Consider the following 12,936-nt stretch of genomic DNA (forward strand, 5'->3'; position numbering starts at 1 on the left):
ATGTAACATATTTGACATCACAATGGATTTAGTGACTTTAAAAATTATTTATTATAAAAAGAGTCCAAGTTCATAAAAAATTCAAACAATATGGAAAGATATAAACCTCTTCCTTTCCCAAGACCCTTAAGTCCAGTGCTCAGAAATAACCATTTTTAAGTTATCAATTTAGACATTTTCTATACATAAATTATACATTTTTACAAACTTAAAAATGTTTACATACAAGAAATCAAACCATACATCTTTATTAATACTTGCTTTTTCCACTTACTCCCTTTTGGACATCTCTGGGAGTAAATATGTAGAGGTGGCCTACATTCTTCCACAGCTCCAGTATTCCACTGGAAAGCATATTTAACCCAGGAATGCGAGGAGGGTGACAGATAGTTTATTTGAAAGATATGTAGATTCTGTATCTAAAGCCAGAGGTTTACAAAGTGGGTTGTTCACACACCCAGGTGAGTGCAAAATGACTCACTGGAATGTGGTTAAGAAATATTATAACTTCCATTAACTTTTAATCTTGTCCCTTAAAAGTTTTGCATATTTTCAAATGTACAAAATAGTGCAATAACACATCGATATCTAAATCAGGAGTATGTACTCAAGATCTTTAAGTATAGGGTATAAGATCAACACAGCTGGAGACTACTGTCCCAGGCAGCTGTTTTCAAGAATGCCACAGAAAGCAGAGGTGATTCTCAGAGGCGAAGGAGGGGCTAAATCACCTGTCCTCTGAGTCTCTGCAACCTGTCGACCTATCGTCCCTCCAAGTGTTGTAGCATTTGTGAAACTCCAGCCTAGTGAGAACTCCTTATATAAGGAGAACATGTCCCTGCCTGGGGATCCTACAAAGGTACCTGCCATCTAAGCAGTGATCCCCAAAATGCTTCTGCAGAGCCCAGACTCTTCAAGGGGAGAAAAAGGAGAAGAGTTGATTAGTTGGGAGCACTGCATACTTTAAGGAATCTTTTAGACATCATAGTGGAGGCTCTAAATGGTACTTTATTTAAAATAAATAAATGAAAATAAAAAGAAACAAAAACTTGATTTTAACTCAGCATTTCCATTTGATCCTGGGAGCCATACCCACCCCCAACTTTTTTTTTTCCTGAATATTTGTCTAAAAACCCACATAACTAGAATTTTGTGGGAAAACTTTATAGAAAAATGTTGATCAGGAGGTTTGTGGCAGGAAAATACCATCTACAAAATGTTTAACTTCCACTTTTCATTATGAAATAGTCAAATAAAAAATACCATAGATGATTTATCTAAAGAAAACACTTGTTCACACATGAAGAAGCTAGGGCCTCCCCATGTAATTTCTAATTTGAGCTTTCTGAATCCAGTCCTCCTTCTGCCAGGAGCTACAATTTGTTGCTTATACACTCCAAACTAAAGCTGTGTTTTCCCCCATTTGCGCAAAACTTGGTGGGTAGATTTTATTCTCTATAAATACAAGTGCATATTAGATTTTGAAAGAAAATTTCTCCCTGGAGGCTAAGGAAGGTCATAGCCAGATTTAGAATCAGAGATGTTAAAAGAAGTATGGGTGTCAATAATATGTTGTAATGAGATTAACTTTTATGCTTATCTTGTGAAATTAGCTTCATTTCCTATTTACAAAGTGTATACCCTTTATTAAAATATAAATGTTTATGGAACACTTACTATGACCAAGTTTGAGGACACAGAGACTAATAAAGTAGAAGAACCAAGAGGGAAGAGGCAATTTAGGCAGAGGGAAAAACATACCCACTGGCACGAAAGCATGACAGGGCAGGAAACATTCAAGGAACCACCCTGCAATTACATCATTGCTCAAAACTTGTGAGAAGAAGTTTGGACAAGTTAGAGTGAACTTTTTACTAAAACTCCAAAACTCGGCTCAAGCCTATCTCCTTTGGGAAGTCATGGCAGCTCACATGTGCATCTCCCCTGAGCTTCTAGACACCCTGTATCTGTGTATTTTATAGCACAAACCCCTCAGCATTCAAATTGTTGGGCTCTTTTTCCCTACAAGACTATGAGCTCCCTGAGAGCACAGACTACTGTCCCTGGGATGCTCTGAGGACAAAATGCAGGAAGCTGATAAGTGAATGGGAATTGAGGTAGCCAACAGGTACAAATGATCCTTTCCAGAACTTGGCTTAGATGAAGCAGGGTTGCACTGCAGTGTGGTATGTGCTGTGTCAGAAGCATGTATAGACTGGTAGAGAGCAGATCAGAGGATCACCTTACTAAGCATGGTATGAGGTCAGACATCCTGGTCCTGAGTTTATGGGTCGTCATGATTCAGAGGAAAAGATATGAAAAGCCAAGAAAGAGCCTTTTGGAACCTCCAAAGTGTTAGGCCGACATCTTTAAGAATCACCACCAAGTATGTCAAAGGAAAAGCCAGCTCTTTGGGAAATGAATACAGTGCTAAGCAAAAATGAAAAACCACCCTTAAAAACTACACAAAGGAACTTGATTGGCTAGTTCACATACAATAAAATCAAGCGCAAAAAAATAATTGCCTTTCCTCAAAGAAAAACTAGCTATCAGTCCCCAGTATATAACCACTCAACAATAAAACCTGTTTGAGCCACTTAGCTTTTTCCTCATCCTTCAGATCTGGGCTCCAGCATCACTTTCTTGGGGAAGTCTCCCCTGACCTTCCTGACTAGGTCCCACCTCCTCCCTCAGTCCCATCCCTGCATGGTCGGCTCTTGGGTCACTAGAAGTATCCATTTTGTAGCATTTATCAGGGTTGGAATTGTACATCTACCACATGATTATTTGATTAACATTTGTCTTACCTACCAGACTGTAAGCTTCATGAGGGCAGAGACATCGTTGCATTCACCACTATGTTCCTATTAATCTAGCAGATGTGCTGGCACAACCAAGTAGTTAATGATCCATCCCATGAAAAACTGAGGTAACGGGTGCATGTAAGTCAGCCGATGCACACCAGAGGAGCCAACGAATTCCAAACATCCTCTGATAAGATTTCAAGGAAGCAGGAGGAAAATGGTTAAAAAATGTCAATGCACTTAATCAGACGTGCTATTAATAAGAACTTATGGAAAATGAATAGTCACAAAACTAAAGAGTGAAAATAAATCCCAACGTAGTGACACTTCAGTGTACAAAAACTGGACTTTTTTGCTTAGAAATAAAAAGCCTAAAACTCCCAGGCCCAAAAGGCAGGGGGCAGGGGTGCGCATAAAATAGACATTTAGAATGAAAAATTGCTTAATTTATTCACTATTTGCTTTTAAAAATTATTTCAAAAACTCATGTAATGGAATCACTTTTTATATAAAACCTACACTCAAATTATTCTAATTTCTTTATAATGAGAATAAACAACTCTAAGATATCTTTTTAAAGATACATTGCCACCTCTGGAGATCATTATCATTTCAACAAGAAAAAGGAGAGTGTCTACTTATGCTATTATGGGACACACAGGTTAAATGTGAATAACCTGATCACTCCCTGACACGTTTTAACAGAAAATAAATATTTCCCTTAAATAAATAGCAAGACCAACAAAAAGTACTGAGTATAGAGGGATGGAATGGCCCGCTTACTATGACCACTGAATTACTGACAGCTTCAAGCATTTACCCTAGCAGTTGAAATCAATTAATCATTCATTGTAACTGGAGCAGAATATAATTAATTATGTTAGCTTGACTGATTTAAGTTTAATTCCCAGTTAAAAAAAAATCATTGTAAATACAGGCTATGATCATGAATTGTTGTTAAAATAAAAACAATGAGTAAGTTTCTATATGAATTTCATTCACACTTTAAAAAACACTTATGGGAAATTTCTAATATAAACACAGGTAGAGAAAATAGTATCTGTATAATGAATTCCCAAGTACCCATCACCCAGTTTTTCAGTAATTATCAACTCCTAGTCAACTTTGTTTCATCTCTATTCCCACACACTATCCAGCTCCAATTCAATTATTTTTAAGCAGATCCTAATACTGTATTATTTCATTTTTAAGTATTTCGAATTTGCATCTCTTGTAGGGTCCCTTGTAAAAAATGTAACCGCAACACCATTATCACACCTAAAAATAATCATAAAACTCTTTAAAGTCATCAAATATCCAATTATTTCCAGATTTCCTCAATGGTCTCACTTTCTTATTAAGTTTACTCAAATCAAGATCCAAATAAGCACATAATTGTATTGGAAGATATATCTCTTAAGTCTCTTTTAATCCATCTTTTTTTTCCCTTGAAATTCAGTTCTTGAAGAAATATAGTTGTCCTATAGTTTTCCAGAGTCTGCATTTCGCTGATTTAATCTCTTGTGGTATCATTTAACGTGTTCCTTTCTTCCCTGTATTTCTAGTAAAGAGGTGCTCAGCTATGGAGGCTCAGTCAGCAACAGATTCGACTTTTGTGAGTGGTATATGTATTTCCATTAGGAGGCACAAAATATCTGCCATCTTTTCGTGAGGTTAACAGTCACTGGTGTCACTATCTAGGTCCATTAATCATTATGGAGTAAAATGGTGATCTCCTACCCTTCCTCTTTAACTTCTTAGTTGGTTATATTTCTTTAAGAGCATATTCCAAAGGTGACTATGCTTTTGTAAACTCAGAGTAAAACATAACGTGAGCTTCGATTTCTTGCAGATATTATTCTTACTGATGTTAAAATTAGCTCAGCTTTGGTCAGTGGGAACTTGTTCAAGGGGCCTCCTGAATCCTTTTTGAGAGTTCTAATGGCTTATGTGCTTTCTGGTATGACACAGACTGGTTTTTAGGCTCTTGTACGTTTCTTTCTCTAGACCTGGAATTAGCCATATTTCAAGGAAGTCTGGTTTTTTTGAAGAAAATGGCATTTAGAGACTACAATTGGGACACTACATTTGACTTGCATTTGAATTATGTTCAAAGCTAATAAAGTCAATTAAGCAGGAGTCTTCCACTATTTCTGATAAATTCATGTAGCTGTGTATATGTGAATTTTTAAGCATGGGGCAGATTTTTAAAAAACTATATAATATGCTGGGGTGCCTGGCTGGGTCAGTAGAGCATGCAACTCTTGATCTTGGAGCCCCCATGTCGCTATAGAGATTACTTTAAAGAAATTATATAATATGCTAATGGTGGAAGTATTCTTATATGATAGCAATAGAACTTGGTACTGTCTATCTGAAAGACAATATTGTCATTTTTATCCATGACCTCTAAAAAACCTTCAGTCCAACAATTCCACTTTTGGGAATTTATTTTATTAGGTTTAGGTATTTTCCCTGTAGGGCTGTTTAAAATAATAAATGATCTAAAAACCTACATGTGCAAACAAGAGGGAACTGGTTAATTTTAAGAATGTACAGTAAAGACACCCATAAAATGAAATATTTAGAGTCATTAAAATGATGTAGGTATCAATATATTGTTAAAGATGAAAGGTGGGTACAGAAGCGTCCATATTATGCTTTTAAACACATGCACAGAAAAATGTACTGAAGGCTATCTCCCAAAATCTGAACTGGGCACACTGGGTTATTTTCATGTTTCTACTGCTGGCATAGGACTTGGCTTCCCTAGGTCTGCCTGGGGATGTCCCCCTGCTTTTCTATTTCAAAACCTGTGCTCTTGTTGTCTTTGCTTCAGTATTCCTTATCCTTGTTGGATTATGCTCTTTTCTTTCCCCAGTCACCGTGACTTCAGTGAAGATTTTAGGAAAGAGCAGAGGCTATAAATATTTTGCTCAACCTTCCGTTTTACCTAGCATCCCATTGCTTTTTATGGGAGAGAACACACAATCTGAAGAGCCTCTCAATTATAAAATATATGAATTTCTACTGAAAATAGTACACATGTGTATATATTTTACACACACAAACAACATCGCAATATAGCACACAAAGGCTCGTTTTGTATCCTAATAATATGAAGGGCTGGATACAGAAATGATCATGGAAAAGCTAAACTGGTATTAAATGGAAAAATATTTAAATGGAAATTGTTTTAATCAAGAACATAAAACCAGAAATCCCAAAACTGAAGCTAAGCTCTGTGTGGTAAACTGATCATATGTATCACTTAGAAGTCAAAACTGTTTTTCAAGAAACTATAACTTACTGCAAATTTAGACTTCCTTAAAGATGAATTATCCTGGCAGCTGCTTTAAAACTGTATCCAACTTCCTCTCCAGTTTGGGGAAGCACTGACCTTTGAAATATGGACCTTTTAAATATGAACATCTCCTCTCCTATCCCTGAAGATGGCATGTCCAGTTCTGTAATGCACTCACTACACTGACACCCCCACTTTTATACTTTCCATTAGAAATACTTAACAAGAAATTAAAAGCCTTCTCAAGCACAATCACCTACAATTAACTGCACAGCTGCCAAGGACACTAATTCTATCTTTGGAGAAATAATCATTATCATTAATCTTAAAATGTACCAGCCACATGGACAGAGAAAAATTAAAGGTAGTTTGCTCAATTTGGAGAAATCGTTAGTTCTTATGAGTCTGTGAATATGACAAAAACGAAGTATCCAACACACAAAGTGCTGAAAACACATCAGAAAACAAGATGTGTCTGATCAGGTAGTTGTCTGTCCTTCCCTTTAAAATGTCCTTCCCCAAAACTGTATGATCTTGCCTGAAGCTATGGGGAACACTAAGTCCAAATACTCTAATAATTTATTTTATTGATTTTGTCTGTGAGTTGTTGCCAGGATTTAGATAACTGAGGGGGGAAAACATTCTAAACAAATTTAAGCATTCAATTTTAAGTAAAAACAAATTTGCAATCATCTGAATTAATATTAATGGCTTCAAGAACAAGTAAGACTAGGCATGATATATACTTTGATATTTGTAAATCAAAATAACTTAAAAAAAGTAACAACTATGCATACTCATTTAACAAATACTACTTATTTATAGTCAAGAAAGAAAGAAGAGAAAGAAAGAAAGAAAGAAAGAAAGAAAGAAAGAAAGAAAGAAAGAAAGAAAAGAAGAAAAAAAAGAAAAGAAAAGAAAAGAAAAGAAAAGAAAAGAAAAGAAAAGAAAAGAAAAGAAAAGAGAAAAGAAAGAAAGAAGAATGAATGAATTTGGGGCAGATTATTCTGTGCAGGGCACCAGTCTGGGCTTATAATTCTTCTTCTAGTTAAGACTGAAATGTCAGTTCTTTCCTTATTTGCTATGAATTTGACAAAACCGAAAAATGTGGCTCCAAATTTTAAAACATACTAACTACTAAAAAAGACTTTTAAAATAAATGAGGTACTTAGTATTCAAAACTTTGCATATATTTCCAAGATTACTCTGCTCTTCTACCAAGGCAAAGACTTTTAAACATTTTGAATATTGATTAGAAATAACATAAAGCGGTTGAGATTAGCTGCATATTTTTTTAAATGATCATTGTGTGTAGATACAGAGATATCTAATCACAAATTTTTTTCATGGACTCCTAACCTGGAATAAAACTAACTGTACATGTGTGGAAAGAGTCAATTCTCTAAGTAAGAAAAGCTGCCTTGTGGGAAGATCCTTTTGATAGTTCTCAGAGTTCAAAGAGTATGGAACCTTCAAGTTGATTTCATCAAGTCTATTTATTAATGCATTTCAAGTTTCAAAAAACCTTACATCTTTGCACAATACTTTATTTTTTGCAATTTTTAGTAAAAATTTCCAAAGTGAACAAAAAGATACTGTATAAAACACAGTGGACATTAAACTGACAGTAGTATTAGATCTCATTTGTCTTGATCCTTTTGTTTTACCACATCTTGATTTGCAGTGGAAAGAGTTCAGTGCATGTATCTCTTGTCAGAAAACATTTAACTTAGACTCAAAATAAAATAGGGCAGTGTGTACCTGCCAAAACCCTACCACAGGATAACATTACAAGCAAAAAATGTACATGTTCCAAAGTCTACCACACTCAAGAAGTTACTAAGAACTCTTGCAGAATAAAAGTCACCATTTTAGAAATGCAAACCCACTTCCAACCTTTGCACAGTCCAAAAACAAAGGCATTTAAATGATTTAAAAGCAATTACATACATATCTACCTACTTGTTTAGAATTATTTATAGTCTATCTGGGGTTTCATGTACAAAATTTCTCTAAATCATGTACAAAAAGCTGTATTTTGAAAAAAGTCACCACATACTGTACAAGTTTACAAGGAAGAGATCCCATTATTTTCTCTAGCATTTTTGGCCTTGCTGGCTTGCGTCACATTATGAGAATGATTGTGTAAACCTTATACTCTTAAGAAACAAAAAGGAAAAAAAAAAAAGCCAAAACACAAATCTTTTCAACGTTTCCTAAATTTGCCTCCTATGTGAAGCCAGAAAAATCATAGCCGTTTACTTCTATTTTAAGTGATGTAGTTGGAAAACAGAAGCAATAAATATGTCACAAGCTTAAAACTTTTTTGTAATGCCCCCTTCCATTCCTGCATAGCAATAAGCCTGTTAATACATTAAATGCTTTTGCTTTCTTTCTTTAAAAAGCCAATTATTTACAACTGTTTAAAAAATAAATTTGGAATGGGACATTGTGCTGTTTCACCTTCACTGCTGTTAAAATATTTTAGGGAAAAAAAATGTCAGAAGGCCTATCTACAATTTTAACTACAGTTGAACAAATCATCCTTCTTTAGTGGTTACCAATGATCAGTGATAGTATGCTGAAAACACTATTCCAATATTTTGATAAAATAAAAGACACAGCTTTTCTTTTCCATATTGGAGAAAACCAAAAACATAATTAGCATACTTTAGATATAAAAAACACAAGTAACAGGCTACAGATAAAAAAAATTATTTCATTGACATAATTTCTACCAAAGCGTGAATAAAATTTCACCTATCAATTCAAAACTGGAATTGAATTAGAAAGTTTAAAATAAGTAAGCAGAAATCAGACGTTTACGTAAGAACGGACTCTGAAGCAGTATGATGCATACGTCCAGTTTGTACACTTAACTGTGTTCTTCAGCGCAGTCACTCCTGTGCTCTTAGCAGCCATTGCATGAAGACAAGATGAAAATCAGAACCAATTCCATCGTTATAAAAAGGTAAATTGATTCTCACTTCAAAACTGCCTGTGTAAAGCATTACAGAATCCTGGACCACTGAATACCACCATTCTCTGTTATCCTGAGTATGTCAATTAAACAGTAATTTTTCATTAAGAGCGGAAAAATTTTATAATACAAAGAAACATCCATATTGCAATTTCTGTTTACAATTGCACACAGAAGTACAGTGTACGTAAGAAATACATGTCTGCATATAACAAGGTATGTACATTGGCAAGTGATGTCTCCAATGTTGAGGTGGTCGAGCCTCCTAGCCTTGATCGGCAGTTGAAAAAAATATATATATATTTCAATTTGTGATAAAAGTTTATCGAGAGCCAAGTTTGCCTGCAAGTGAAGAAAATGCAGCAACGAAGAACAGGGAACACAGGGCACATAATAATATTCTAAGACTTTGTGCCATTAGGTTAAAAATAGCTGTCCATAAGAAAATTGGGTTCCTTTTCCACCCCCCCACCCCCAAATTGGAATTTTCAGGCTTTAAAATTTAAGTAATTCCACCTGGTCTGAGGACATGATCTCTTGCCATTTTGTCTTCGACTGTTATTTGTGAGGGTTTAGTTTGGGGATGCTGATTTAACAGGTGTCTCTTTGGAGTGAAGTTTTCCCATTGTAGGCACTAGGAAGGACCAAGGCAAAAGCTGCAGTTAACGTCTCATGTGTCCCATCTGATAACTCTCCCGGGGCCTCTGACGCTGGGGCTGCTGAATGGGCTGTGGGGGTCTCCTCCTCTTTAAAGTGCCTGTGAGTCACAAACAAAAGTAAAACGGATTTGTTGTGTGCCTTGTAATCTTAAAAAACAAAGTTGCCAATTCAGTAAGAAAGGTTCTGGATCAGCACTAGCCAACAGAAATACAATACGAGCCATATGTGTCATTTTAAATCTTCTGGTAGCTATAATGAAAAAGTCAAAAAGACAGGCAAAATAATGTTAATAATTTTATTTCACTTAATCCAATGTAGGCAAAATGTTATATTTCAAGGCATAATCAATACAAAAATGTATTAATGAACTATTTCATCCTTTTTTGTATATTAAGACTTCCCAGTCTGGTATTTTATATTTACAACATGTCTCAATATAAACCAGCCACATTTCAAGTGCTCAACAGACCCAACTATCAGACTAACATGAAATCTGAGGACAGAATTCATGAGGAATAAATTACACAGTGTCTTTGAGCAAATGACTTAACCTCTCTGAAACTCAGATTCCTAATATGTAAAACAGGGATAATAATGAACTCATATTGTCTATCCATATAATCTGTGAGGATTATATGACAATTCACGTAAAGTGCTTTTTGGAAGGGTTCTATGATGGCTAGGGTTGTTGGGTTTTGTTTTTGTTTTTCTTTTTAAGTTTTTGAAGGTGGAATTTGCTTAAAGTGAAATCAAGTAAAAGAACTGTTATATTATATGAGATAATTGGTAACATACCTAAAGAGTGTCATGTGGTCCTTAAAAATCACTAAGAAATTAATATAAGTTTTACAGTGCTAACACTGTCAATTTATAAAAAGCAATGACATCAAAATCAAATTTCCTGATTCCCACCAAGATATTATCCCAAGTATGACTACTACTGAGTTCTCTTGCCTCAAGATAGGTAAATTCAGGGAAGCAGCTGAGGGAAAAATTATAAGAAACCCCTAGTTTTAAACTACTTTGTGCAGGCTAATAGACTTGGCCTGAGGCAAGAGGCTTCATGAGAAGTCTGTGGGTGGTAGGAAAGGGACACCTGTCATTTAGCTTTCACTCTCCTCCGCCATTGTTATGGCACCATGTCTGTCCTACACCTAGAATGAAGAGTTCTGGAACAGGCATTCCAAGGGCAGCCAGAAACCACAAAAACCTTGGGGAAGGTGAGTGAGAAATAGATGGGAACTAAATAATCTGGAGCAGTTGCTTCCTAATCCTTTTCTTCTCCAAATCCTGGAGCTAATCTAAAGAAAGCCTCCTCCCCATGCCAAACCTCCATGAGACAGAGGTAATGAGTGAAGACCAAACCTGAGGAGTTGTTTTCAGAGATGAAGAGTAAAACTATGATTACTGAAGCCATCATCTTAAGCCCCTCCCACAGGACATCATCTCTATTCCTGCATAAGCATCACCCCTAAGGAAAATTAATTTATGTGCCAGAAAATATTTCAAGAGCAACATTAGAAACAATAAAAGAAGTATAGCTATTAGAATTGAAAAATCAATCATTTATAAGTAGCCTATCACAATAAAACCTAAAAACAAGAAGATTTTAGAATATGAAAAATAAGAAAAAAGAAAACAAGTATTAGGCAAAAAATAAAATTGTCTAAATCTAAATATTTTTAGTGACAGATTAGCATTAAATTGGCAGCCATTAGCTAGATTGAATTGATAAAAAACATACTTAAAAGTCAATAATTCATCCACTAATCTCATTCTCAAAGAGAAAAGTATAGTAAAATTTAATACTAATAGTAAGACTCATTTATCATTCAATTCTACCTGCTGAATGGTTCTAAGTTATAAAAATATAGATCTTGCTCAAACTGTCTTACCTGGAAGAGGTTTAGGAGGAGGCAGCTTTGGATTACTACTTGGAGTATGAACACTGCATATCTTAATAAATCCAGCCATTAGCATGATCAGGGCAATTCCCATAAGTAATACTGCCCACCAATAAGCCTAGAAATAAACAAATGTTTCTAATGAAAAAACTAAAATATTTTAGAATATTTCATATTACATAATTTATATACATTACATTTTAATTTGTGAAGAACATTTGTTCTTTGGGAAGTTTACAGATACCATATATAAGCAAATGTAGATTAATTTCTTTAAATATTAGAAGTAAAAAAGGGGGAAAAAATCCCCCATATTTTCACATCCTAAATAAAAACATTCAATCTTACTTTCCTTTCAGTCTCTTTTCTAGATTTGGTTATATTGGTCATATACACAGATAAACTCACATGCAAAACTAGGATCCATTCTGCACAGTTATACTGTATTTTCTTTTTCTTTCCCTTTTTTTTTTTTTAAAGACTGTATTTATTTGAGAGAGAGAGAGAACAAGCAGGAGGGAGGGGCAGAGGGAGGGAAAGAAGCAGACTTCCTACTGAGTTGGGAGCCCAAAGGTGGGGGGGGGGGGGGGGTCTGGATCCCAGGACTAGAAAATCATGACCAGAGCCAAAGGCAGATGCTTAACTGACAGAGCCACCCAGGCACCCCTATACTGTATTTTTCCATGTTATTGTTTCCTGGTTTGACTATTTCCCTTTGTGGCTTTTTTTTGGAGGGGGGGGGCTATTACTCTTATAAACCACATCTGTTTGCTTTTACAATCTCTAGTGAGTATTACTTGCTTTAAATTATACTTCTAGGGGCACCTGGGTGGCTTAGTTGGTCCATTTCATTCGGAATTTAAGCCCCAGACTACCGTTATGAAATTATTTTTATATATCTTGGTTCTCATTATTTATATCATAATATCTATTATATATATTTATTTAAAGGTTAGTCCTTTTTAATACGAAAAATGGGAAGGATATACATATTCTATAAGGAAAGTTTACCCAGTCTAAGAGGGAATTAAAAATTTCACTTCTAACTTAAATCATATTAAACAAATCAATTAGCTAAACAAAAAAAAAAAAACTTCAAAAATTACTGGTATAATTTTATAGAAAAATTACTGTTTCTATTCTTAAATTCTATTTTGCAATTCGAAATATTTAAATTTTAAGATAGTAATATAAAACAAAGTATTTTTGTATTTTGTATGATGTTTACTATATCTTTTATTAAAAGGTTATTTTATAAGCTTTACATTGGCTTAACACCAACTC

The 12,936-nt window shown here is 34.8% G+C and overlaps 1 protein-coding gene across 1 annotated transcript in view; it reads right to left on the reverse strand.

The window, feature by feature from the left end:
- Nucleotides 1-7,585: 7,585 nt before the first annotated feature.
- ADAM10 (ADAM metallopeptidase domain 10) overlaps nucleotides 7,586-12,936 on the reverse strand; it is a 126,904-nt gene continuing 121,553 nt past the window's right edge. The window contains exons 15-16 of the mRNA XM_025472659.3: nucleotides 11,644-11,770; nucleotides 7,586-9,845 (exon numbers count right to left, since the gene is read on the reverse strand). Of these exons, the coding sequence (XP_025328444.1) occupies nucleotides 9,751-9,845; nucleotides 11,644-11,770 (222 nt within the window). The 3' untranslated portion in view covers nucleotides 7,586-9,750. The remainder of the gene's footprint in view (nucleotides 9,846-11,643; nucleotides 11,771-12,936) is intronic.

This window comes from Canis lupus, chromosome 30 (assembly GCF_003254725.2).
Source record: "Canis lupus dingo isolate Sandy chromosome 30, ASM325472v2, whole genome shotgun sequence".
Classification (NCBI taxonomy): domain Eukaryota; kingdom Metazoa; phylum Chordata; class Mammalia; order Carnivora; family Canidae; genus Canis; species Canis lupus.